Genomic DNA, 25,961 nt, shown 5'->3' with positions numbered 1-25,961 from the left:
GGACACCGGCGCCCCCAAAGACCCACCGTCAAATGAGTCCATGATCCCCAGTGCCACCCTGATCCCCACCCCCACGACCAGCCTTGCCAATGCCACCACCCCTACCAACACTATCACCACCACCCCCACCAACGTCATCACCACCACCCCCTCCAACGCCAACGCCACTGTCATGTTCAACATCGCCACCAACGCTGTGCCCTCCATTGTCACCACCGGTGACGACCCCACAAACGCCAACCTCACTGCCACCGCCTCGACCATCTTCACCCCTCCAGCCCCTCGCCCAACCGACCCTCCACCATCCACTCCTGATGTGCACGGTCTCCTCAACCTCCCTGGTTCCTACGGAGGTCTAGGGGGCGACCTGTGTATCGGGTACGGGAGCCTGTCTCGAGGGGTCCACCACAGCTATTGGCCTCCCAGGAACTACCCTCCCGGGGGTCACTACACCCTGCCTCTGCCCAGGGATAACTACAGGCCTGAGGGCCAGGACAGACCCAGGGAGGGACCAGGAGAGACCCAGGAGGTGAAGGCTGAGTACCCGGCCGGCAGCTACCCAACCCTGGGGGGAGTCCACCAGTTCAGACCCATCACCACCATGGAGCTTCTCAGGGAGCCCTCCAGAACCAGGTCGGGCCCATAGTTTCCATTTCTTGTTTAATTTCACCTTTATAAGCCTATATCAGGCAAGTCAGTTAAGAACACGTTTTATTTACGACAATGTTCATCATACAGTATACTAAATGAAGAGTTATAAACTACAGTACAGTAAAGTACAGTTCCAAATGAAATCCTACGCAAACATGACCTTGGTATGGGCATTCATACAATGTTATTGACTCAGTGAATGTTGAGTTTCTCTAGTTTCTAAGACAGTGGCGATGTTGTGATCTATAAATCAAATCAAATTTATTTGTATAGCCCTTTTTACACGCAAGCATGTCACAGAGGGCTTCACATACGCCCATAGAACTGCCCCTCAACCAACCTAAACCCTCAAGGATCTATATTGATGGCTTTGGTATTTGTCTCCATGGTGTTTGTACCTCCATGGTGTTTGTACCTCCATGTTTTCATCTTATTAGATCGAACTAAAACAACAAGGCATTTATCTGGCCTTATATTGATCTATATCCATGTGTTTCAGTCATGTTAAGAACACAGTAGCGCTGCAGCCCACACAGATCAATATCACGGCTCTTGAGCTTTCCAAAAGCTAATGCGTTACTTCAAGACTATATATTTCCCATTTAGGTTGTCATGTATTTGGAAGAATGACGATAATTTTTAGATTGTTGTAAGCCGAGGAAATATTCCCGTTCTCAACACAAAAATTCGATTCTATCCACCTTATTCCTAGCTCCCATGATCCATTTCCTGAATTATGGGCGCGACTTCCGGAGCAGGCGATTGTCATGGTAACGCTCATAAACATCATTGCGGTAACCTAATTCTGATGCGAAATAAAACATGTGGGAACACAGCCTGTTACACCAGAATCGGGACAGTTTAATCATACCTCTGCCTTCTACTATCGAGGGATGGGAGGTCGACCTGAAAAAGTGGCCTCAAATAACGTACAATAGCATATTTAGCTCCTTTATTAACTCTGTTGCTACTGACGGTGAAGCGATAAATACCCTGAAAAGCTTTGAGTCTTATCAGTAGCTAGGTACCTCCACAGCAATAAAGTTGGTCGCGTTTTAATAAAGGAGGTGGGACACAACCTTATCTACCTTAAAGCAGATATAGAGCCTAGTCAGAGCCTCAAAAATCACCGGTCCTGGGTTTTAGTTTCATCGTCAGGTGAAATAGAAACGGCTGGGTGCTCATGTGTAGCTGGACCAGCACACTACTAACCCACAAAAATTCATATATGAATAATTGCATCCCACCTTTACTGACAGTACTGGAACTAAATCGGTGGATGTCTTTCGTAGCCTTAACAAGATATGCGGATTTCCTCCGTCGGCTTTTTGTCCACAAAATGAAATGAGTACACATACGATAGTGTTTTGGGTGGTCTCTTCAAGGCTAGGTTTTTCAGCTACATTCTTTTGTAGTCCTCATCTGTTGGCAGGCGAAGATAACTGTACCGTTTGTCACAAGAAATCCATTTTGTTGTGGGTGTGTGTTCAACACACTGTCGTTGAAGCCACAGATTTAGCTAAATCTGGTTGTTAGCCAGTAACGTCGCAAACAGCGCAACAGGTAGCCTACCAGAGCTCCGCAATGACATTTTATAACAATGATAATAACAATCAAATGACAACAAGTGTTTAAAAACAAACCAGTTTTAGTTAAATTACAGAAATTACTTTCGAAAGAATCACTGTTGACGGCTAGCTGGGACTAATGTGTAGCAAACCGCAACTTCCGCTAGTCACCGGAACTTGCAACCATAATCATTTCTAGACCCCCTGAGAATAAGGTGGATAGAAAAACTGTTATAGTTAACAGCACGTGACATGTGTCTCTTCCATTGGCATCCAACCTACCAAAGTGTCTTCTTCGTCACACTGTATAAACACGTCGTTAGATAGGCCAACGGTAAATACAGTTAGTGGAGGAGAGAGTCTAGCTACATTACAGGTTCTCTATCCAGCAGACTTGTTTAATGAAAGAGCTGCACATATAGTGCAGATATAGCGTTAGCTCTAGCCATATTGGCACATCGGCGCGGAGTTTTCCACAGAGCTGCGGGGGATCGTACACACTACAGAGCAGACTGTGAACTTCCCCGGTCGGGTCCGCCATCCAGACCAGCGCCAGGGGCGTCAGTGAGGAACGCACGACAGACAGATGGGCAGCCGTTTAGGAGCAGGTGTTATCAATCAGCCTGCAGCTCCGTCGATAAATAAGGAGTTTTTTTCCAGTTGGTGACGGACAGCAGCGCTTCCCATCTGCTCGTAGACGGAAGACGGATCTGTTGACACAGCGTACTGGACACTCAATCTGCCCTTTCGTCTTTCTCAGACTGACAGTTTAAAATATCCTGAACATGAACCGTCTCAAAAATACCTTATCAAAACTGATGAAGTGACATAGAATATCATAGCTGTTTCCGTTTTCTGTCGCCCCACCTCTGTTTCTCTCTACCTCCCACTTCTCTGTAGCATGTTCTTATGTTGTCTATTTTGTTTTCTTTTGTTTCTTCTCAGAGGGGGTTACGAAGACGGCATCATCCCCCAGGTGGACGTAGACCCCGGCTCCTTCTTCCACACCATGTCCAGGGCCCAGACCCTCCAGTTGCCCCACAAGCGAAGCAGCATGGTCAGCCTGGACGGCATCCGCAGGGACCCCCGGTGGAGGGACCCCAACCTGCGGGAGGTCATCACCATGCTCAGCCACCCCATGGACCCGGTCAAGTCCAACGCGGCCGCCTACCTGCAGCACCTGTGCTACGAGAACGACCGCATCAAGCAGGACGTGCGCCAGCTGAAGGGGCTTCCTGTTCTGGTGGACCTGCTGGATCACCCCAAGGCTGAGGTCCACCGCAAGGCCTGCGGAGCCCTGAGGAACATCTCCTACGGCAAGGACCACGACAACAAGGTGGCCATCCAGAACTGCGACGGCCTCCCTGCCTTGGTCAGGCTGCTGCGGAAGTCCAGTAACATGGAGGTCAGAGAGCTCGTCACAGGTACAGAATTGCAGAGCAATCCTGAGGGGAGCTCAGTTGGAATGTGTTTGTTCAGGGAGGGAATCGAACCTCGACTTTGCCGTCAAATGCTCTAACCCAGAGGTTCTCAATCCTGGTCCTCGTGCTCCCCCTCCCTGCGTGTTTTAGATGTGTCCCTTCTCCAACACACCTGATTCAAAAGAATGGGTCGTTATCAAGCTCAGCAGAAACCTGATAACAACCTATTCATTTTAATCAGGTGTGTTGGAGAAGGGAAACATCGCGATTCGAACATGCAAGGCAGGGGAGCGTGAAGACCAGGATTGTGAACCACTGATCTATACCCCATATCAGGGTAGATGCTTCCAATGCTGACTAGAATCCTTCCAATGGGTAGAGGAAATGGCTCGGTGGTTGAAGCATGTGATTGCTGATCAAGGGGTCATAGGTTAAAATTTAAGTAAACAAAAGTTTCTGCAACCTGATGTTCTCCAACCTACATCTCAAGACTCACCCTCCTTCGTGTTCTTCATACAAAAGGAACCCTCTGGAACCTCTCATCCCACGAACCCTTGAAGATGATGGTCATCAACCACGGTCTCCAGACCCTGACTGATGAGGTCATCATCCCGCATTCTGGTTGGAGGAGAGACCCTACAGAACATTCCAGGCCCCGGGAGACGGAGTGGACGACCGTCTTCAAGAACACCTCCGGATGTCTGAGGTACGCACACTGACCGGGTCAGGGAAGCAGAGATAGGTACCCGGAAACCAAACCAACTGAATGGAAAACGTGAATGACCCCAAATGTAATAGTGTTCATTCACAGACAATTACATTACATTTACATTTAGTCATTTAGCAGACGCTCTTATCCAGAGCGACTTACAATAAGTACATGGACATTTCCCAGAGGCAAGTAGGGTGAAGTGCCTTGACCAAGGACACAATGTCATTTTGCATGGCCGGGAATTGAACCAGCAACCTTCGGAGTACTAGCCCAATTCCCTAACCACTCAGCCAACTGACTCCCACAGACACTTCTCCAAAAGCAGGACAGGGAGGAGGGGGGGATTTGAACCTGGGATACTGCGATGTGTAATCCAATGCTCCATCACCAAACTACACCTGTACCCCCATACTCCACAGCATCGCCGACTACTAGTTATCGACAGGGTCTTTCGTTGCGGTTTTGTCCCCAGGAATGTGAGCTCAGATGGGGCAGAGGCTCGCCAGAGACTGAGGGAGTGTGAAGGGCTGGTGGACGCTTTGCTCCACGCTCTACAATCCGCAGTGGCCACCAAGGACACAGATAATAAGGTAGAGACCCACGACCACCTGATAGGAATTCCAATTCAGATGAATAGAAACTGCAGCAGAAGTGCAGATAAGCGCAGAGACTGGAAGTGTCTCGGACCACAAGGTCACGAAAGGGATTTAGAAAGGGTGGGTTTACCCTCCTCTTAATGTCCTTTTAAAAAAAAATGTTGTGGTTTTCTAATTTTGTTTTTTTTCTCGGTATTCTTACTTTTGTGTTTTTTCTATTCTTACCTTCCCAGTCGGTAGAGAACTGTGTCTGCATCTTAAGGAATCTCTCCTACCACGTCCACAAAGAGGTCCCGGGGGCGGAGCGCTTTCAAGAGCCCCCGGCCAATCACGTCCCCCGATCTGGAGGACAGCAGAAGAAGAAGGCGGAGGCTGACTGTTTCGGAGGCAAAAGGGCAAAAGGTTTGTTGTCGATGTAGCAAATGAACAGGAGAAAGTGGGTTAGAACTAACTGTGCGAGAGAAACTGGATTTGTGACATTATGACCACTCAAGAATCCATTTGCCAAGCTTTATCCATTTGTGCCCATATGACATTGGTTTGGACCAATCAGCATCCTATGAGGAAATACTGGCAGCGACAGGTGTTGAAGTTAGCCTGTGATGTAGAATGATAGACAGATGGTTAATCCAATCACCTGTCAAGTATTTTTTTTTTTTTCAAGGATAACTTCCCAGATGGATATGTGTAACAAGTAAGTCAGGTTAGACCCATCAAGTTGGTGCAAGAGACAGACCTGGGAAAGCCTCTCATTGTTCCATGCTGTGCTGTTTTGTTCCCCATCATGAGTCACAACGCTTTTCCAGAACTTTCTTTCTATTTCCTCCGCTGCCTGTTAGAGGAGTGGTTCAATCAAGGTGAGTCTCGCAGCTTCTTCTCTGTGTGCTTCCTTTGTTTTCAATGGAGGTCCCATTGTGTGTAGGAGTGTGGTTTTTCCACATGTGTAAGTGTGTGTGTGCACTTGTGTGTTTTGTAGGTTGGAGAAATGGGCTTCTGGACAAGAAGTATGAAACGCTGGATTTGCCAAAACGCCGAGAACCAATGAAAGGTATGAAACACTACTGTGATGTATGACAGGTGACACTTCACCAATCAAACATGGTTGGATATCAATAAAACTGACAAATAATAACGGATCCTGATCATTCTTATTCACATGTGTTTGTTATTTGAAAGGCTAAAGTTGTGAGGTTTCACAGTTTGGCCGGTGAAGACTTACTTTTGATCCACTGACTGTTTTTAGCGTGTTCATTATGGGATGTGAATTCTACCGCAGCAGGTGCACCAGAGGCAAAGAAGCACTCTGGATAAGTCCAAACAATAGGTCAAACGGTTGTCGTGGAAACCATGCATTTCGCGTGAGGGGCCGAGCCATTGGCTCGCGTGTGTTAATAATGTGTGCGTCCATGTCTTTGTGTCTGCCTGACTTGACATTCTGGTTCTGGGAATATAGATGCACTGCTATTATGTTACATTCAGTATCATATTACAGGCTCATTAGTCGTGTCATTTGTGTTCCCAGATAGACATTTAGAGTCAGTGTTTGAAGCTCATACCTGTGGCTGAGTACATGGTCTCTATTATCATCATTGAAATGCAGTACAGCAGACCTACAATTACACCTCCTGAAGGATCGTTGTAGAACTGAGTGAACAGTTACAGGCTAGTATTTCTCACCTGTTTAAACTTTGCACAGAAAGGTGTTGGACCTGGGAAAGGTGTGTGTGTGAACCTGGACGTGTGTGTGTGTGTGTGTGTGTGTGTGTGTGTGTGTGAACCTGGACGTGTGTGTGTGTGTGTGTGTGTGTGTGTGAACCTGGATGTGTGTGTGAACCTGGATGTGTGTGTGGACCTGGATGTGTGTGTGTACCTGGATGTGTGTGTGTGTGTGTGTGTGTACCTGGATGTGTGTGTGTACCTGGATGTGTGTGTGAACCTGGATGTGTGTGTGAACCTGGATGTGTGTGTGTACCTGGATGTGTGTGTGTACCTGGATGTGTGTGTGTACCTGGATGTGTGTGTGTACCTGGATGTGTGTGTGTACCTGGATGTGTGTGTGTACCTGGATGTGTGTGTGTACCTGGATGTGTGTGTGTACCTGGATGTGTGTGTGTACCTGGATGTGTGTGTGTACCTGGATGTGTGTGTACCTGTACCCAGGCTCCCCCCAGCTGTGGTGTGTTGTCCCTCCCCCTGCTGAAAGCTGCAGTGAAGGTGATAAGGAGGCCTGCTCAGGGTTTAGACAGGAGCCGAGATGCCCAGTGGACTTGGCTGACTGATCACGTACACCTGAACAGACACGGAGGATTCCAGAACAGGTCTTCTGTCTGGGTTCCTCTTCTGGTACCTCAAGCAGGAGTCTACTCCAGTGGAGATGGAGAGAGATGCTGTTTGAAAGAGTTGTCCTTGGATAGGATTATCCTTTACATTGTTTTGTCTTTAGAAAAGTGTTGTCTTTAAGGAATGTTAGGGAGTACGAACCTTAGAGTATTGTCTTTTATACAATAGTGTTGTGATTAAATGATTGTCCTTAGATGGTACTCTTATAAAACAGTGTTGTACTGGGAGAGTATTATCCTTGGGTAGCGTTGTCGTGACAGATTATTGTCCTGAGATGATGTTTCCTTTAGAGTTGAAGGAGTTCTGTGTAAACTATCCAGTAATGAAAACAGTGAGTAATGACATTTCAAATTGAATCCAGCTCTTATTCTGCTTTCTGGGCAGACACTTTTCTATTGATAATTCATACTTAATACGTTGATGCGATGCATGCACACACAGTGTCTCAACGGTAGGCAGAAGATTTTGGAAACAAACTGCCCCTGTGGATAATCCTTCAACCATAACGGTACAAAGACTCTTCTGTGTTTTGTAAAGTTGTAATTTGCATCTATTTTGTTTTTTAGAGGCTGCACTAAACCATAACCAAAGTGTGATTAAAATATCCTACTTAATTATTTCATGGCTACTGATGTTTCAAGACAGCTATTGTTTTCCAATAGAAATGATGTTTCTCTTTGCCATTTAAAATCTCAACATCATTTAGTCTACAGTACTCTAAGATGGAGTAGTGCTGGAATATTTTGTATTCAGTTTTCATTTGGAAGCCTGGACTAGATATCTTTCATGTGTGCGTCCTTAGAGAGTGTTTGAACGAATAGTGCTGGTAATGCACCCTCCATCTGGAGCCTGGTGCTGTTAGCGTCTTGTTTCTGATGGTGTCAGCCTCAATATGCCTCAGTGAGAGCTCTGATGGTTAGGGGTCTCTCTCTCTCTCTCTCTCTCTCTCTCTCGCTTCTCTCTCGCTTCTCTCTCGCTTCTCTCTCGCTTCTCTCGCTTCGCTTCTCTCTCGCGCGCTGCCCTCTCTCTCGCGCTGCCCTCTCTCTCGTGCTGCCCTCTCTCTCGCGCTGCCCTCTCTCTCGCGCTGCCCTCTCTCTCGCGCTGCCCTCTCTCGCGCTGCCCTCTCTCTCTTCCCCTCTCTCTCTCTCTCTCTCTCTCTCTCTCCCTCTCTCTCTCTCTCTCTCTTCCCCTCTCTCTCTTCCCCCTCTCTCTCTCTCTCTCTCTCTCTCTCTCTCTCTCTCTCTCTCTCTCTCCCCCTCTCTCTCTTCTCTTCCCCTCTCTCTCTCTCTCTCTCTTCCCCCTCTCTGTGAAGGTCTGGATCTGCTGTATCAGCCCGAGGTGGTGAGGCTGTATCTGTCCCTCCTCACCCGCAGTCAGAACCACAACACCCTGGAGGCCGCAGCAGGAGCGCTGCAGAACCTCGCGGCGGGACACTGGGCCGTGAGTGCCGGGCTCTGGGGGGGCTGGAGAGTGGGGAGTGTGTGTGTGTGTGGAGGGGAATGGGCGTGTGTGTGTGTGGAGGGAGTGGGGGGAGGCTTAGTTGTGTGTGTGTGTGGGGGGGGGGGTGTGGAGGGGAATGGTGTGTGGAGAGGGTGGGGGGGAGGCTTTGGTGTGTGTGTGTGTGTGGGGGGTTTGGCAGTGGAGGGTGTGTATGTGGAGGGTGTGTGTGTGTATATGCTGTGTGTGTCTGTGTTTGAGTCTGGGGAAGAGAGGGCTGGTGTATACTATGCATGTGTGTGTCTGTGTTTGAGTCTGGGGAAGAGAGGGCTGGTGTATACTATGCATGTGTGTGTCTGTGTTTGAGTCTGGGGAAGAGAGGCTGGTGTATACTATGCATGTGTGTGTCTGTGTTTGAGTCTGGGGAAGAGAGGGCTGGTGTATACTATGCATGTGTGTGTCTGTGTTTGAGTCTGGGGAAGAGAGGGCTGGTGTATACTATGCATGTGTGTGTCTGTGTTTGAGTCTGGGGAAGAGAGGGCTGGTGTATACTATGCATGTGTGTGTCTGTGTTTGAGTCTGGGGAAGAGAGGGCTGGTGTATACTATGCATGTGTGTGTCTGTGTTTGAGTCTGGGGAAGAGAGGCTGGTGTATACTATGCATGTGTGTGTCTGTGTTTGAGTCTGGGGAAGAGAGGGCTGGTGTATACTATGCATGTGTGTGTCTGTATGCAAAGTGTTTGTTGTTTGTGTGCTTAGTATTTTGTCTGTCTCTCCATCTGTGCTCCCAGTGGTCTAGCTACATCCGAGCCACAGTCAGGAAGGAGAAGGGACTCCCGGTCCTGGTGGAACTTCTGCGTTCTGATGCTGACAAGGTAGTCCGTGCTGTGGCCATAGCTCTCCGCAACCTGGCCATCGATCGCCGCAATAAAGACCTCATAGGTAAGACATGCGGAAATATCTCAGTTCAAACATTTCCATCCAAACTTTAAAGTTTGTTCATTCAGCAGACGCTTTCATCGTGACACACGGATAGTGCCTATAGAAAGTATTTTATTGTCAGATGAACAGAACAACACAAAGTCAGACTGGGCACTAAAATTCTTATGACAAGACAATGCAAAGCAACCTCGCATAACATAACAAGTACAGCAGAAGATCAAGGATCAGAAGTGCAGTATTTCTAACTGTGTTCTGGTGGTCCAAGACAAGGAACGGCCACACAGTAACATCATCTCAGCTAGCTGGCACGGTGAAAATAATTCCACAGTGCAACAAGAATAACTCAATTCCTTAAATACAGTGCAACAAGAACATGTCAATTACTTTAATACAGTTAAGCTAGCTAACCAAGGCACAACAAAAAATGTAACTATGGTGGCAGTTTAAGCCACAGATCCTCCTCGTACACAAACAGTGTCCCTGTTTGTTCCCAGGGGGCTATGCTATGAGAGACCTCGTTAGCAACCTGCCCTGTGGCCAGCAGAGGCCAGCCAAAAATCTGGAGGGGGACACTGTGGTGGCCGTTTTGAATACCATCCATGAGATCATCACAGACAGCCTTGAGAACACCCGAGGGCTCATTCAAGGACACGCCATCCAGAAACTGATTGCCATCAACAAGACCAGGTACATTTGGAGCACACCTGCATTGCATTTGTATTCGTGTATCTGCCACTTAGATCTAAAGCGGCGTATGAGTAGTGCATTTAGAAAACACAGTAGAAGATCTAGGATCAGAAGGTTCTGACAGTTTTTCGGGACTCAAGGAGTTGTCCTTGGTTACACATGCGCGGGGGGCGAGGTAATAAGGTTGTGGTAATCTTGGAAATAAGTCAAGTGAGTACCATGCTGCTCTTGTCTCCCATGTCCTCGGGCGTGGCCGGTCTGTCAGCCAATCAGTGCGTGAGACGAAGGCAGCCTCTCACGTGTTGCAGACCGTGTGGGCCTACAAGGACCTGAGGAACAATCTGTTCAAAGCTGGCTGGAACAAAAGCCACTTCAAGGTAGTCTTCATTATTTCATTACTCACTAAATGCACTTTATAAATATGTTTTTTTTTGTAATTTAGTGGACACTTTTACCCAAATATACTTGCCAGTTATACGTGTATAGCAGACATTTATCCAAAGCGATATTTTGATCTGTAATCAAATGCTCTACTGCACCACTGAACCCAACTTTCATGCTTTATATGTAGAAATTTAGTTTATAGAAGTGACAGCAAAAAAATCCAGGATCAGAAGTGCAAAGTTAGTCTATTTTACCAGGCTCAGTGCAATAATAACGTTGCAACAACACTGCAACAAACCATCTTACAGAGCAAGATTACACAGTCCGGTGTCATGAGTGCTTCGTCTTGTTTAGTGTTCTGTGTGGTAGAGGATTCGGAGCAGCATAACATACGTGTTTATATGTGTCATCCTTTTCCTCATCACTCAGCCAACAACAACTGGAGTGCCAAAAAAAAACAAGAATACAAAGCAGGGCTACGATGACATCACCCTGCCCCTCATGGAAAAAAATCAAGGTCAGCAAAACATGGCTGTGCTGAAGTGGATGTTTTCCTATGCAGTTCTTTTTCAAAGGTCTCTGTTGCTGCCGAATCTTTCATCCAGCCAGGAATGCTTCTGTGGAACAGAATCTCTATCTCCTTTCTCTCCTTCTCTCCACCTCCTTTAAATATTTTGTTGTATTCTTCTCCGGGTGTTTGTGTGATGTTTACCCGGCTCCTGAACAATGCCCTCCCACCCACAGAAGGATACTCTGTGTCAGAGCAGGCTGACAGAGTGGCTGAGGGGCCTGGCCACGTGTTGGAGAGAGAGGCGTTCCAGGTAGGAAGTTCTGCTTGTGAACGAGGCTACCTTCTCACTGATCACGTTGCCTTGATCTTGTATCCAATTTTGTTTACATTTAGTCATTTTAGCAGACGCTTTTATCCAGAGCGACTTACAGTAAGTACAGAGACATTCCCCCGAGGCAAGTAGGGTGAAGTGCCTTGCCCAGGGACACAATAGAAAGTTTTTGGCATGGCTCGATTCCCTAACCGCTCTGCCACCTGACTCCCTCTCGTTTTTCAATAAACATAAATATCTATTTTAATACTGCAGATGTACGTAATGATGACATTTTACTAATGTAGTAGTTAATTAAATCAAGTCCTGGAGGAGGTGCAAGGTTTATTAAATTGGGGGGAAAAGCTATCATCCGTACTTGTTATCATAGGTCGGATACTCATTTGTACAACAACAACTAACGTTATATTTGTGTTCTGTCAGACGGTTCCTGAGAGGAAGCACTTTATCAGAGCTGTGAGACCTTCGGTGGGTCTCGTGGACCGCAAACCCCCTCCTCTCGACTCCTGGGTGTGAAAACTGCTGGGTGGGCTGTAGTGCAGGTACACTCCCTGTTTCACCTGAGACGGTACACCCACCTGAGGGTATTTCAGGTGGGGTTTTAGCTCCAGATGTGCCGAGATGAGATGCGTTAACATTCTTGGGTGTGGGATGTGCTGTGAAACTGTGTAAATATGTACTGTTGACATGGGGGGGGATGGAATGTTTTGTTGTTTCTCATAAATCTTTCCTTTTCTTTGCAGGAAACATTATATTGCAGATGCATATAGAGGATGACAGACATTGGTAGAAGCCATTGGTGATGTGGATCATTTTACATGGAGGAAGAAGATAGATCCTAGGCAATAGAAGCCTTTTCCTCAACAGATCTGAATAGTGTGTATACTTGGTCCTTTATTTCATGTCAGTGTCTTCAAAAAAATCTAGGAGAATTAATACTACATTTTCTACACATGTTGTATAATAGTCCAGTAGGATAAGTGGAATTATCCAGAAAAATATTCAGAATTCAAAATGCATTACAGAATCTATGCGATTAGAATTAGTAAAGCTCGCGTCAACACGACTTTGAAGTTACAGTGGAGACTACTTTTTAGAATTTCCTGACCACCCTTTGACTCTAGTGATAAACACTGTTGGTTCATTTTCCTGAAGTTGTGCAGAATTTCCTTATTTATTAATTGAAAGGCCAGTTAAAATGAGATTGTAAATGTGTAATAAGATTGTTAATATTCTAAATGAAGGCATTTATATTGTAATATTCATTGTAATACTCATGTTATTTATTAGCAATTGTGGATGTTGTTACCTTGTACCCACAAAACGGAATGGATACCTTAACATCAAAATACTAGTGTCATTTTACCAGAAGCTGAAATTCAAGATTTTTGCTTAGTGTTTGTTCTTGCATCGCAATGTTGAATGGAAATGGAAGTAAATAAAAATCGATAATTTCTATATTTTGTATGTATTTTATTGTTGTAAAAAAAGTTGTATTCCATAAAAATGTTTTTTTATGGACTTTTGAAAGTTGTTTAAGCACTGGACAGCTCCGCTTCATCTGTTTAATAAGATTAGTCCTTGAACTCTCGAGCGCATAGAAGTGCATTTTTCAAAAGGAATTGAACGTTTCTTATGCACGCTTGCTATAATCTTTGCAGTACCATATTTAGCTTCGGGCTGGTTTAAGGGTCTGCTACATTCTGTTTGCAAACATGAAGATAAATGATGCTCAGCTACTGAGAGGGAAAAGGTTGGCGAGTTAACTAGCTGTTGCGAGGTTATGTTCTTTTAGTAACTTTGCCATCACTTTATGCGGGCTAGCCTATTGTACTGTAGCGTTAGAGCTAGCTAGTTTTAATTAGCCCACTGTAAGTACTAGTAGACCAATTTGTAGCCAGGTAAATTACACCACAGCTATTAGACTTAATACTTGTACAGTATTAGCAGTTTAAAGTACAGTTGCGTTACTTCATCTTTTTTTCTGTTTATTTTCCCCTGTACTGTATTGTCAAGTAGAGTTCAAAGGAGGGAAGACAATTTGAGACCGAGTTCGTGTTTAGCAGGTGAGGATATTACGTTCAAGTCAATGAAGGGACATTTATTAAAAGGAAACATCTTAGAAATAGAAACAAATATAAAACATAAAAATGCTATACTAACTGATCACCTAGAGTTGACCAACTCACCTCACCAGACCTTTGAGCAAATACACAGTCGGCTGACGATTATCTGGATGAATAAATAAATGATATAGTAGCCTAATAACCAGCCAGATAATCTTGACCTTTATTATTTAGCTGCTCAATTGTGCAAGGATGCAGGAGAAGGGTCGTCAGCATCTCCTCTGCCCAGCCGTCACCCCCCGTCAGGCCCTAGTCCTTCTGGATGGTGTACTCTGCCTCCGCACCCTGATCTCTCAGCTAATGCCAAGATTGCCATGGCTCAGTTCCCTGGCTGGAAAGGAGATCCGTACCCCAAACCGCTGGTCAGATACACAAGAGCCCTGCCCATTGGAAGGATATCCACCGCGGGCCCACAACCACGGCTCAATCCCAGGAGACCCATACCTATTTCTAGCACCAGGACAGTCAAGTTCTCCCACCCAGAGAAGACCCAGCGTCTGATTCCGGCAATTACAAGGCAGAGGATCCCTCCCAGGGTTCAGGCAGGAGGCCAGCAGGTCAGGCCGGTCACACCCAGACCACCCACACGCAGGCTGGGTCACTCTGCGGGCCGAAGGCGGAACGCCACCCTGACCGAGGCTCAGCTGGCTGGGCGGGGGGATGGCGTGTCCCTGTTTTGCGCTGTCCGAGATCAGTTGCTGCTCACCTCCAGCTCCGAGTCCTCCCCCTCCCCTCGCTCATCCCCCTCCTCTCCTCCGCATCGATGCAGGCGCACCCGCCCGGCCTACCTCACTCGCCGCTACGTGACCCAGATGAAGCTGTACCAGGCACTGAGTAATGAGAAGAAGAAGAAGAGCAGTCAGGTATAAAAAAAATGAGGCATTAACTAAACTGAAACACAAATACAAACATTACAAGAGATATGAAACTGAATACGAACGACAATTTAGATTGACCCATAGGCTCTCCGAGTTATATTTACATTAATAGAAAACACAAGCTATTGTCAAATTTTTATCATGCAGTGCTTTGTTTTCCTGACACAATAATACCATAATATAATTTTTTTTTGTTTTAATTTCCCAGCGGACTTTAGAGGGGAATTCGATTCGAAAAGGTAGGATGGAATTAATGACCATGTAACACATTAGCCGTACACTCCCTACACAATTTTTCAATGAATACATAATCTCCTACCGACAGCTACACAATAGGGTCTACAGATAATGACTGTAGCAGTGAGATTATGTTAATAACAGTAAACACTAAAGGAGAAAAGGACGGTGGAAACTAATAATAATAATGAGGTCCTTTGGTCCTCTTCCTGAGTAGGAGCTGCCTCCTGTCGCCATGTGAAGCCTCCTCTGTGTGGAGGAGAGGGACTGTCCTCCCATAGCCTCTACAAAGTCAGCAAGAGGAAGCGAAGCCCCCAGTCTGAACAACAACCCTCGCAGCCACCCTCACGGCTGGCGAGGAGATCCAGGACCCGTCCGTGGCGTCGCCAGTTCGACAGCAGCGCCTCCGACTGCCCGTCGTCGGACGGCAGCCCCGTCCTGGCCGACAGCGGCCAGTCGCCCCGCTGCTTGGCAGCCCCAGACACACCCGACTGCCCGGGCCCATGCTCGAGCACGCCGCGTAAGGCCCCCGTGGCCTCCCAGTCGCCCTCCAGCTCTCTCTCTGGTGCCACCACGCCTTACGACACCTCAGTGATCGATCGGTCGTTCTCCAGTACGCCCTCCAGCGCCCCCACCACTCTGCTCTACCCCCATTCCTTCACCTCCAGTGCCCCTGGCACACCGCTACGCAGTCAGATACTGCTATCCAGTGCCCCTGGCACCCCACTGTGCACCCCATTATTTTCACGCAGTGCCCCTACCACGCCCCTCCCCCCTAAAGCAGAGCAGGAGAACTCTCCAAAGCGTTCTTTGTCTCACTCCAAGAACAGGATGTTCACAAATATGGTGGGGGATTCAGGCTCATGTTCAGCCAAAGAGTCCAGCCCCAAAACGAGAAACCCCGAGTCAAGATGGAGAGACAGGAGTCCCACTGGCAAGGCGTTTGGAGATCCCCACAAGGGTCCTGCAGCGGAGACTTTGAAAGTTCCTGAGAAGAAGGAGAAGACCAGGCAGACAAAGGAGCACTGTACGCCAAGAACGCGTCCGAAAGCCGGTGGAACGAAACAACCAGCAGACCTCCAGCCAAAACGCCTCAAAGCCCCACCTGAACCTCCCTCACCCGGCCGGAGCAGCCTATCAGACTGCCAGCTGTCTCCGCCTTTCTTCTTCTTCTGCCGCGAGGAGACTCCGCGCGGCCCGAGAGGCCCCGCCCACAACGCCAACAGGAAGTCCTCATGCAAGCCTCCCTCAACATCCTCAACCTCGTATTCCCCGAAAACAACGGAAACAGCTGACAGACATCTAAAAGCCAAGACTTCGGTGTCAGTCCCTACAACGCCCACATTGGCAAAGTATTTCCCTCTGCCGATGTGTCTGTTCAAGAGGCCTCCTACACCCAGGAGTTTTGGCAGCTGGGAGACTGGCTCTCCAGCCTTTCATCACTCTCCACCTCCCCAAAGTCCCAAATCTCCCGACACAGGCGTCTGCCAGCCAACCAGGAAGATCCCCTCCACTGGGTACGACCTGACGACAGCTTCCACCGGCACACCCTGGGTGCCGAAAACGGAAGAGGATTTGGGGAACGCTGTGGGACGATCCCCGTCCGTCTCCAGAGACGTGGAGAGGAGGCGCCCGCCTCCTGCCTCAGGCCCGCCTCCCGTCTCAGGCCCGCCTCCCGCCTCAGGCCCGCCTCCCGCCTCAGGCCCGCCTCCCGCCTCAGGCCCGCCTCCCGCCTCAGGCCTTCACAGCCACATATCCGTGTGGAGCAGATACTTAAGCCCGAGAGTTAAAACTCATGCGGATAAACAGGAATTATCCAGGACCCCACTCAACAGTTGGCCTGTTTGCCCATTCCAGTGTCCCAGTTCAGCCACCTCCTCCAGTAAACAGAGAGACTCCAGCATGACCTCACAGGGGAGGACAAGGCACTCTTATCAGAAACCTGACACGCCGAGACCAAAAAGTTGCCCTTCCAAGACCCAACCCTCCGGGACGCCGCTCCGCCTTCGTCCCTCAAACCCCGGCAGGAAGAGCGAGAGGAAGTCCGCCGCAACCTCCGCGTCCGGCCCTGACCCCCGTGTGAGGCCAGAGACCTGCCGTTCTCCCCGCGATTCCCCCTCTTTTGCCTCCGAGTTGCTACTTGAGAAGGCCAATCTTAGCAGCTCTGCTCCTGTGAGGGCTGGATCCGGGGAACCTCCGCGTAAGCATGGAGAGAGGGCCTCGCTTCCAAAGGCGGAGCTGGATCCTGAAGAGGGCTTCAGAGGTGACAAGAAAGCCAAAGCATCTAAGGGACAGGTGCTCTTTAAAGCCCCATTTCCATGTGCACCCAGCAACAAACTCTGTGCCTGTCAGAGGAGCCCACCCTACGCGGTGCCCGCTCAAAGGTCCCCACTTAGCAGGAATGACACATATCGACACTTCAAAAACACCAAAGCCACCCAGTCGCCTTCAACTCAGCCGAGATGTAAGTTGCCGGCGCCTGTGTTCCATTGCCATTTACGTTTTTATATGTGTGTTTGTGTGTAAATGTGTGTGTGAGGGGATCAGTCACAATTTATTCTGAACTGTCTGGTTGCAGTGGAAGAATCCGGCGACCCTCTGCCCCTCCAACCCCCCTCCTCCTCCCCTCCTCTGCTGTCCCCAGCCCCCAGCAGCCCAGACCTCATCCACGCCATCGTGAGTGCCATCAGTCTACTCCTGGGTCTGTCCTCCATCTCCTACCCCCAGCTCTACCCTGCCCCTGCCGTTCAGGGCTCCCCTGCTTCACTCCCCACAGCGGAGCTCCTTCCGCCCTCCTCTGACCTGGACCCCGCTCCCAGAACGTCCACTACAACAGCAGGCCCGGCCCGGAGCCAGTCTGACCCAGGGCTGAGCTGCAGATCATCAGACAGACCACCTTCCCACACACAGCAGGTGACATGATACCTGCATGATCATGAACACTATATGCTACCATAACACTATATATATATATATATATATATATATATAACATGTTATCTTACTTGTACAGTAACGGTAAAATATATGACAACATTTGTTAGATATTTTAATGCATGCACTGCACTCTCCACTTCTACCAGAGAGCAGGTCAGAAGATAAGTGCACCGCCACTGAAGAAAGCAGCACAGTAAGTACAGACCTTTTAGTCACATTGATCAAACTAAGTGTGTCGTCTTGAAATTCAGCCTGGCAACGGCGTATTCCTGAGTGAACAGAACACATGAATAGATTGACTGTATAGTCCTTTTTCAAAAACATGTGTTGCCCCCTTCTGAGCCTTAACCTAGATTACATAAAGGTACAATATACACACATGACTCGCGAGTACAGTATACACTAACGTGATTGGCGTGGATGATTTAGCAGAGAACGTTTGAATCTCAGAGGTTCCCATGGCGATTACATACACTGTACGTCTGGTGTCGACGATCCAACAGTCCATTCTAGTAATGAGCTCAACCTGGTTAGGCTGTAAAGGAAAGTGAACCTTGTGTGTAAGTAACCCCTGTGTTGGATGTGCTGTTGTTGTGATGCCAGGTGACAGGACATGTGGAGGAGGGAATAGCTCTCAGTGGCAGTAGAAGGCGACAGGAGGTCCGTGGTCGGAACAGGGATAGTGTGACCCAGGTTTAGGAACAAATCAACAGTCAGTGTTTAAATCAGTAGGGATTCACCCACCACTGTGCATCCGTGTACCTAGGAAGCCTGGAGCTGATTGACTCTGCTTCTGTGCGAAAGCACGGCCAGTAGATATCCTTAACTAATTCCTGATGAGAAGAACACAAGATTCCAATGTTTCTGTTTGACCCCCGCTGCAGTTTCCTGCTTCTCTGTGCTCTTACAGTCCAACTTCTCCTGATCCTATGACGCCGCCATCACTTTGCCTCGGTCGTCTGTCAAGAGGGACCCTGGTTACAGCTGTGCCACTGGGATGTAAACAAACTACGCAGAATGATCTGTTCCTCCATCCAGAAGGGAAACGATTCTCCTATTAACCAAACAGGATGGCTTCATTATAACCACATCTAACCACAAGAGGGCGCTGTCACGCCTAGGAAATACAGCCTTGGACGTTGAGTCTAATACTTGGAGGCGGTTGTTTATTGAGCAGAGGATGCATTTTATCTAAGTATATTATTTAAGAAAGATTGAAGTTTTAATTGATTAAAAGAAACCCTCCAGTTTACATAACACCAGTGTACACTGTATGAATATGTTGTTGCCATACTCTTATGATCTTTGCTGTAGAAGAAATGTCAATAACATACCACAGGCAATAACACAGGACGCTTGATGTGAATAAAGTATTTTCATTACTGTTACAACTAGAATTTCGTGGTGCATAATGTTGGATTTTAATTGGATCAGATTTGATTTTTTTTTTCTTTCAAAAATTCATAGTCATACTATTGAATAGCATGTAGCCCGTGTGGATTCCACATCGCCCTGTTTTGTTAAGTGTTGAACCACAAACCAGGGTCTACTGAAGCTCTCCTAAACTTTAAGAGAAACAGCTGGATCCGTGCTGGGTGGCCTGGTGACGCTACAGACCATCTGAATGTTGTTAGAACCATTTTGAGGTAGGGTGACATACGTCTTCAGAATATGCTTGTTGAATTGATGAAATTATCCCAGAACGCAGGAATGAAAGCCTGAAGGTCGAAAATTCAACTGCAACGAAAAGGTGTCGAGATACAGATATCGGTTTAGGAATGCACTGATTAATTTATTATTTCATCGTGAAATAATTGACTTCTTCACAGCATAGCCTCGAGGACAAGACTGACCAAATGATAACTTAATTAAAGTTAAGTTGTCATTTGTCTACAGTTTCTGCCATATAGGTTATTTCTATAGGCTCGTCGGTGTTTATAAAGGTAGGCTATTTTGTTTATATCGTTGTAATATGGAGTACTTTACTGCTCCTGTCTTGTGTGTTTTGAACACCTCTGTATAGGCTACAGCCTGCCTCTTCCAATGAGCGAGCAGCTATTCACTGATTTTCATTGAGCTATTCACGCTCCTAGGTCTGTAGCGCTGCAGAACGGTACGAGGACACGACGCTAATGGTTGCGCGTGCACTTATAAAAGCCGTTCACGTAACCTTCGCTCAGTCGGCAAGATGGCATTTCTAACTGCTGGATTTGTGTCATAAGCGCGGGCGAAGTTTAATAAAGTTTCACCGACCGTTGTTTAAGGCGACCTTCTTTTCTCCTGATTTAACTGTACAAAAAGAACATCTTACTGAGCCACCATCAGGTAGGCAACATTTGACCATTTGGATTTTCAGTGGTAGGCGAATTCCATTTAATAACGGTGTGCATTGCCTTTGTAGTATGTTCGTCCGTAAACCACGTTGAGATTAAACAAACAATACGTACATTTATTATTTATGTATTGAAAAATGTTTTTCTTGTGGGTGTAATGTAGCCTACTATTAAATTGGCTGTTTCTCAGAGAAAAAAGCCCACATTTTGGACTGTTATTGGGTGAATGGAAACCTAAAAGCTGATTCCATTCAATTGATCGATTTCACTTTCATTCACCATCTTCTAAATTAAGTTTATTAGAGATGTTTAGAATTCGACCTGTGATAGTAGGCCACATGAGCACGATCATTGGAAGTCTATGAACAGTATTCAATGTTATTATATCCTTTGCATAATTATATGATTTTTACGTGTTTTTGTTAAATATTGCATAGGCCTACTGAACAGTATAGGCTATGGATATCTTGTCTGCAAGCAGCTGCACCTTTGCACTGTAGCCTTCAAAATAATTTAGGGACGCACACTCCAATCATGTTGACGTTGTAATCTGTGTTTTTGTTGCATGCCATGTAGCTTGATGGTCAATTTTGCACAGCATTGTTTGACATGATTGGGAATTTGAAAACGTTTGTACATTCTTCTTTTACTGCACGTTTAGACAGATTGTCAACAAATTGAGATTGCGATCAATTGTTTTCTGTTTACTATGTGGATATAAGTGCTCATCAGGCCACACATAACAGACGAGGCAAATCACTTCAGAAAACACAGTTGCATTAATCGTGAAATTGTTATTATTTATCTGCAATTATTATTTATTCAAATTGCATCGCATGTATCAAAAAGTGTGAAGATCGTTAAACCATTAATCATATTTAAACGGCATGTTTATTTGCAGTTCTTGGTGTGCTTCGGTATATATGAACATGAGCAATCTTGAATCAATCAGTTGCTCAGATACCTAGATTTTAGGTAATCGGAATACCTGTGCTTCCTCTCCACTTCACTACATTTCTATTTGAGGAACACACACCTCTAAATACCATCTGTATTTTCAGCATCAACTGAACTGTGTACACATTCCACTTTGAAGTTAGCTCCACATGAAGTGATGTGGAAATATCAGTCCGTGCGTTGATTATCTATACATACTGAAAATGCACCCTTACCTTCACATGTAGATATGGAAGATAATTGTGTACTGTGTTCATTTAGCAAATGCTTCATCCAAAGCAATTTTCATGGGTTGGGGGTTGGAATTTGAGTCTAAAACATCTTGATTTGCATTTAAATGTTCTACAACTAAGCCTCAATTGCCCCCCATGGGGTGGGGTGTACTTATTTTTTTAAAGCAGAGTTAACGATGGAAGACCTGTGGCAACAGACCACTGTTTATACGACCTCTGACCTCTACCCCGTCAACCTCACCGGCCTTAGCAATCTGGAGAACTCCACAAGCTCCAGCTGGGTCACCAGCATCAAGTTCTCCCCTTACTACCAACACTCGGTAGCTGTGGCGATCATGTTCACCCTGGCCTACATGTTCATCTTCCTCCTGTGCATGGTGGGAAACGGTCTGGTGTGTCTGATGGTGGTGAAGAACCGCCACATGCGGACCGTCACCAACATCTTCATCCTCAACCTGGCCATCAGCGACCTGCTGGTGGGAATTTTCTGCATCCCAACCACGCTGGTGGACAACCTCATCACAGGTGAGGCTCAAGGTCAACCTCATCACAGGTGAGGCTCAAGGTCAACCTTATCACAGGTGAGGCTCAGGGTCAACCTCATCACAGGTGAGGCTCAGGGTCAACCTCATCACAGGTGAGGCTCAGGGTCAACCTCATCACAGGTGAGGCTCAAGGTCAACCTCATCACAGGTGAGGCTCAGGGTCAACCTCATCACAGGTGAGGCTCAGGGTCAACCTCATCACAGGTGAGGCTCAGGGTCAACCTCATCACAGGTGAGGCTCAGGGTCAACCTCATCACAGGTGAGGCTCAGGGTCAACCTCATCACAGGTGAGGCTCAGGGTCAACCTCATCACAGGTGAGGCTCAAGGTCAACCTTATCACAGGTGAGGCTCAGGGTCAACCTTATCACAGGTGAGGCTCAGGGTCAACCTCATCACAGGTGAGGCTCAGGGTCAACCTCATCACAGGTGAGGCTCACAGAGTGCTGGTTTAGCCTTGTGTGACGCGCAGAGGTACTTTGAATGGTATTATTCCTTCATCGTTGTTGTTGTGTCTCACTGAATGCTCTCCGTTTGCTAGCTTGGCTGACATCTGGAGATGACTTGTTGCCCAGGCTTGTGTGGATGACAAACGAGAACTTCCTGACCATTTGTGAAATGTGTGACTCATGGGTCTACTGTGTATCTGAGGGGGGTAGTCGCTTGTTTGAACAAAAACATAGGGCTTAGTACTGCTAGAGAACATAATCATCAGCTGTCACTGTTTGTGTTTCTCATCCATGTTTTTCTTTCAAATCTTCGGTCACCAGACAAAACAAAAGCTTTGAGAATCATCTTTCACAAAATGAAAAATGTATCTTCTGTGATCTGAAGAAAGGCGTGTTGGCAGAAGCTTTTTTAAATTATAAAAAAAATACTTCAAAATCACGTCAATTACAAGTCAGTAACATCACAAATCTCCATGTCCCATACAGAGGTTAAGTATAGCTACTTAATGGCTTTATTGAAACATAAATAAACAACTGCGCTGTACTGCAACGCAGATTTCCCTGACCTTAATCAGTCAACTAAGTCCACAGCTGTAATATTAACTCAGTAACAGAAGTCGCCATTCTTTATAAATAAAATATCATGCCTGTTGTTACCGCATGCAGACTCAAACCGATTACACCATTAATTAATTGAGATGTTGTGTTGATTTTTATGTAATGAATACTGGCAGCTGAATCATTGTTATTTAATTACAGTTTTATTTACAATTAACTTCATGAAACTGCTAGTGTCAAACTCTATTTGAGACCTTCTTTCTAGTCAACACTTTTAAGTATGTGACAGAATACATTTAATCAGTAAGGGCTATGTACATTGGTAAACTGTTAACTTTTAAAAATTGATGCAACTGTACTTCCAACTGTTGAAAGTTCTAGAATCTGACTGAATACTGCCAGAAACTTGTACTTCCAAACCTGGATTTTGTGCTTTACTTTCTCAATGCTGCTTTGGATAACAGTGTGTCTGGAATATATTGTCAAATGTCTGTCGCAATATTTGTCTCACAGGTTGGCCCTTCAGCAACGCAGTTTGCAAGCTGAGTGGTCTGGTGCAGGGAATATCTGTATGCGCATCTGTCTTTACCCTGGTGGCCATTGCAATACACAGGTAAGTCAGTCAGGTCCTGCTGGAACATTTGTGCCTTTTCACCCGAAATGGAAATTAAATTATGTTGTTTTCGAACAATGTCCCCAGAGTTCAGGTTGTCGTGAACTGTATACAGTACTGTTGTAAAAACATCTGAATGAAGGTTGAAAATTCTGACCAATACTTCTCCGGTATTTCCTTGGCAGGTTCCGTTGTATTGTTTACCCTGTCAAGCCCAAGCTAACACTGTTTGTTGCTAAGGCAACAATAGGTTTAGTGTGGGCTTTGGCGTTGGTGATAATGGTGCCTTCAGTTGTTATGCTGACGGCCGAGAGAGAAGAAGGCCACTTTGTCGTCTCCGTTGACAACCAGACCCTCCCTCTGTATTCGTGCTACGAGACGTGGCCAGATCCGGAGATGAGGAAGGCCTACACCGTGGTGCTCTTCACTCACATCTACCTGGTCCCTCTGGCCCTCATCATGATCATGTACAGCTGCATCGGAGCCAAGCTCTACTCCACAGCCGTCATGTCCAGCTCGGAGACTCCCGATGGCGTGCGAGTAGGCAAGCCTCCCATCTCGCAGCGGAAAGTAAAGGTCATTAAGATGCTAATATTGGTGGCTCTGCTTTTCACGCTGTCTTGGCTTCCCCTGTGGACCCTCATGCTGATCACAGACTACGCCAGGCCGGAAGGAGCCCAGCTCGAACTCCTGACGGGCTACATCTTTCCCTTCTCCCATTGGCTGGCCTTCTCCAACTCCAGCGTCAATCCCATCATCTACGGCTACTTTAATGAGAATTTCAAGAGGGGCTTCCAGGCGGCTTGTCGCCCCGGCTGCTGCTGCGACACGCTCCCGCTGGAGCGCAGCGTCCGCCAGAATCTCCCCCGCAGCAAGACGCAGACGCAGACCCAGCGCGACACAGCCCAGAGCGTCAACCCCCTGATCCTGGGTGTGAGGAATCGTATCTACACAGGCAGCGACCCAACTGGCTGCGTGTGCCTGGAGATGGAGCAGAAGAGAGAGGAGGGGAACATGGAGGCAGAGGGCTCGGGGGCGGAGGGCAGCAATGGCGGGCTGGCGATGAAGAGGAGTCCCTGTGTCGACGATGGAGATAGGGTGTCTGCTGTGGGGGCCGTTGTGTGTCGAGCGTGGGAGCTCTGAAGAGACGGTGGTGCGAGAGATGGGAGACTATGGGATGCTTCGTCTCTTGAGTCCTCCTAGTGAGGGATGATAGTCTAGGATGGGGGGCTGTTTCTGAGGATGTTCCGAGTACCTCTGAGAATACTTGGCTGAGAATTGTTGCTTTCAAGTGTCCAAGCCTGAAGATGTATAAATTATGAAGGGAATTTTGTTATTTGTTTACGTAAAGCAGAACTTCCTAAATTAAATTCAGGGAGATTAGAGATTATTGTATTTGATAAATACAAGTATGTTGAATCCTCAACTTGACGACCATAATATGGATATTTTCATTTTGAAGAAATGCCACTTGATGTTTACATGCACTTAATGAAATCTTACAGTGCTGTCTTGTTTTTAGCTTTGTGAAATAAATTGATACGTGTTGTTCCTTGCTGTGTCATATCAAGGATTGTACAATGTTATTATGGTTGTATTAAGTGTCAGTAGTTGACATTGCTGAAATAGACTGTTTCATAAAAAAATGTATGTGCAAAGTATTTAAACAGTGGAGAATGATAGATTAAACAATATTATTTGTGAATGACGTGGGTTATTTATTGCTCTTTTTGGAATTGAAATTCACCTCATTTCTTTATGTCCTCCCTAAATACCAATCAGGTATTATTTTTTCAATCAGACTTCCTTTCACCTGCAAATCAGACAGACAGCATATTTTCAGCAGGGAATGTTAAAAGTTATTTCTGCATAAGATTGCTGGTTGATTTGTTCTTTGAACCCCAAGTCATAGACACCTTGGTCAAGTCCTATTCAAATGCTTGATAAACTGTATTTTTAAGTGAAAAAATCATTGCGAGGTCAGAGAGAAAAATGTGCACTACTGTAAATCAGAATTAGAATCAGAATGGGATTTATTCGCCATGAATGCACAGACAAGGAATTTGCTTTGGCAGGAAGGTGCATAAACATATAGGAACCTCTAAATTAAATACACAATAGAATAAAATACAAGTTGCCGTATTTAACAATATAAAAATACAAAAGATACAAATGTTACAAAAAATACAAATGTGCAAGTGTACAAATATACAAATATGTCCTAATTAAGGTTATTTTCATTGCTTTATTACGGAATCTTTTTGATCAAAAGGACGTATTCTGATGTCAATTATCTAGCACTGAGTAATGACATTTGCATGCAATTTAAACTGACTCACCCTCAGAGTAGATTATAAATTGCGCTCTGAGCACAGACCCTCTACAGCTTTCTGCTCTGCAGGCTGACAGACCCTACCATTACAACTTCATCACCATAACAACCAGGTGCCTCACAGGCCACAGGCACAGCTGATTGGAAAATTGTCCGGAGATGTTTTCTGCCCGTATGTTCAACA

General features: G+C 46.4%; 3 protein-coding genes across 12 annotated transcripts in view; all 3 read left to right on the top strand.

The window, feature by feature from the left end:
• arvcfa (ARVCF delta catenin family member a) overlaps positions 1-13,038 on the top strand; it is an 18,505-nt gene extending 5,467 nt beyond the window's left edge. The window contains exons 3-17 of the mRNA XM_084687058.1: positions 1-633; positions 3,165-3,643; positions 4,163-4,346; positions 4,825-4,942; positions 5,182-5,350; positions 5,788-5,805; positions 5,925-5,996; positions 8,601-8,728; positions 9,517-9,667; positions 10,162-10,354; positions 10,620-10,731; positions 11,168-11,255; positions 11,483-11,559; positions 12,004-12,122; positions 12,324-13,038. The exon at positions 1-633 is cut by the window's left edge and continues 92 nt beyond it. Coding sequence (XP_084543184.1) covers positions 1-633; positions 3,165-3,643; positions 4,163-4,346; positions 4,825-4,942; positions 5,182-5,350; positions 5,788-5,805; positions 5,925-5,996; positions 8,601-8,728; positions 9,517-9,667; positions 10,162-10,354; positions 10,620-10,731; positions 11,168-11,255; positions 11,483-11,559; positions 12,004-12,096 — 2,515 coding nt within the window. The 3' untranslated portion in view covers positions 12,097-12,122; positions 12,324-13,038. The remainder of the gene's footprint in view (positions 634-3,164; positions 3,644-4,162; positions 4,347-4,824; positions 4,943-5,181; positions 5,351-5,787; positions 5,806-5,924; positions 5,997-8,600; positions 8,729-9,516; positions 9,668-10,161; positions 10,355-10,619; positions 10,732-11,167; positions 11,256-11,482; positions 11,560-12,003; positions 12,123-12,323) is intronic.
• Positions 13,039-13,176: 138 nt separating this feature from the next.
• On the top strand, positions 13,177-19,147 carry LOC146236983 (uncharacterized). 10 transcript variants are annotated; one of them, XR_014740958.1, is made up of 9 exons: positions 13,181-13,333; positions 13,597-13,646; positions 13,881-14,569; positions 14,793-14,823; positions 15,039-17,285; positions 17,400-17,734; positions 17,905-17,951; positions 18,362-18,418; positions 18,643-19,147. XR_014740958.1 is itself a non-coding variant. In XM_084687239.1 (8 exons), exons 1-8 carry the CDS (start codon positions 13,296-13,298, stop codon positions 18,363-18,365), a joined length of 3,438 nt encoding a protein of 1,145 aa, XP_084543365.1. In that variant the 5' UTR covers positions 13,177-13,295; the 3' UTR covers positions 18,366-19,147. The 10 variants fall into 10 exon arrangements, 5 of the variants coding, with proteins under 5 accessions (XP_084543365.1, XP_084543366.1, XP_084543364.1 ...); XR_014740954.1 differs by having other exon boundaries at positions 18,525-19,147; XR_014740957.1 differs by having other exon boundaries at positions 18,362-18,451; positions 18,669-19,147.
• A 2,310-nt stretch (positions 19,148-21,457) lies between these two features.
• npffr1l3 (neuropeptide FF receptor 1 like 3) lies at positions 21,458-25,113 on the top strand. The gene is made up of 3 exons (XM_084687057.1): positions 21,458-21,806; positions 23,346-23,445; positions 23,631-25,113. The coding sequence occupies exons 1-3, from the start codon at positions 21,458-21,460 to the stop codon at positions 24,586-24,588; spliced, it is 1,407 nt and encodes a 468-aa protein (XP_084543183.1). The 3' UTR covers positions 24,589-25,113.
• Positions 25,114-25,961: the final 848 nt, after the last annotated feature.

The sequence above is a fragment of the Hypomesus nipponensis genome, chromosome 22, assembly GCF_054491055.1.
Source record: "Hypomesus nipponensis isolate SF chromosome 22, ASM5449105v1, whole genome shotgun sequence".
In the NCBI taxonomy this organism is placed as follows: Eukaryota; Metazoa; Chordata; class Actinopteri; order Osmeriformes; family Osmeridae; genus Hypomesus; species Hypomesus nipponensis.
Note: the sequence above shows the minus strand (reverse complement) of the source record. Positions and strands in the feature narration are given on the sequence as shown.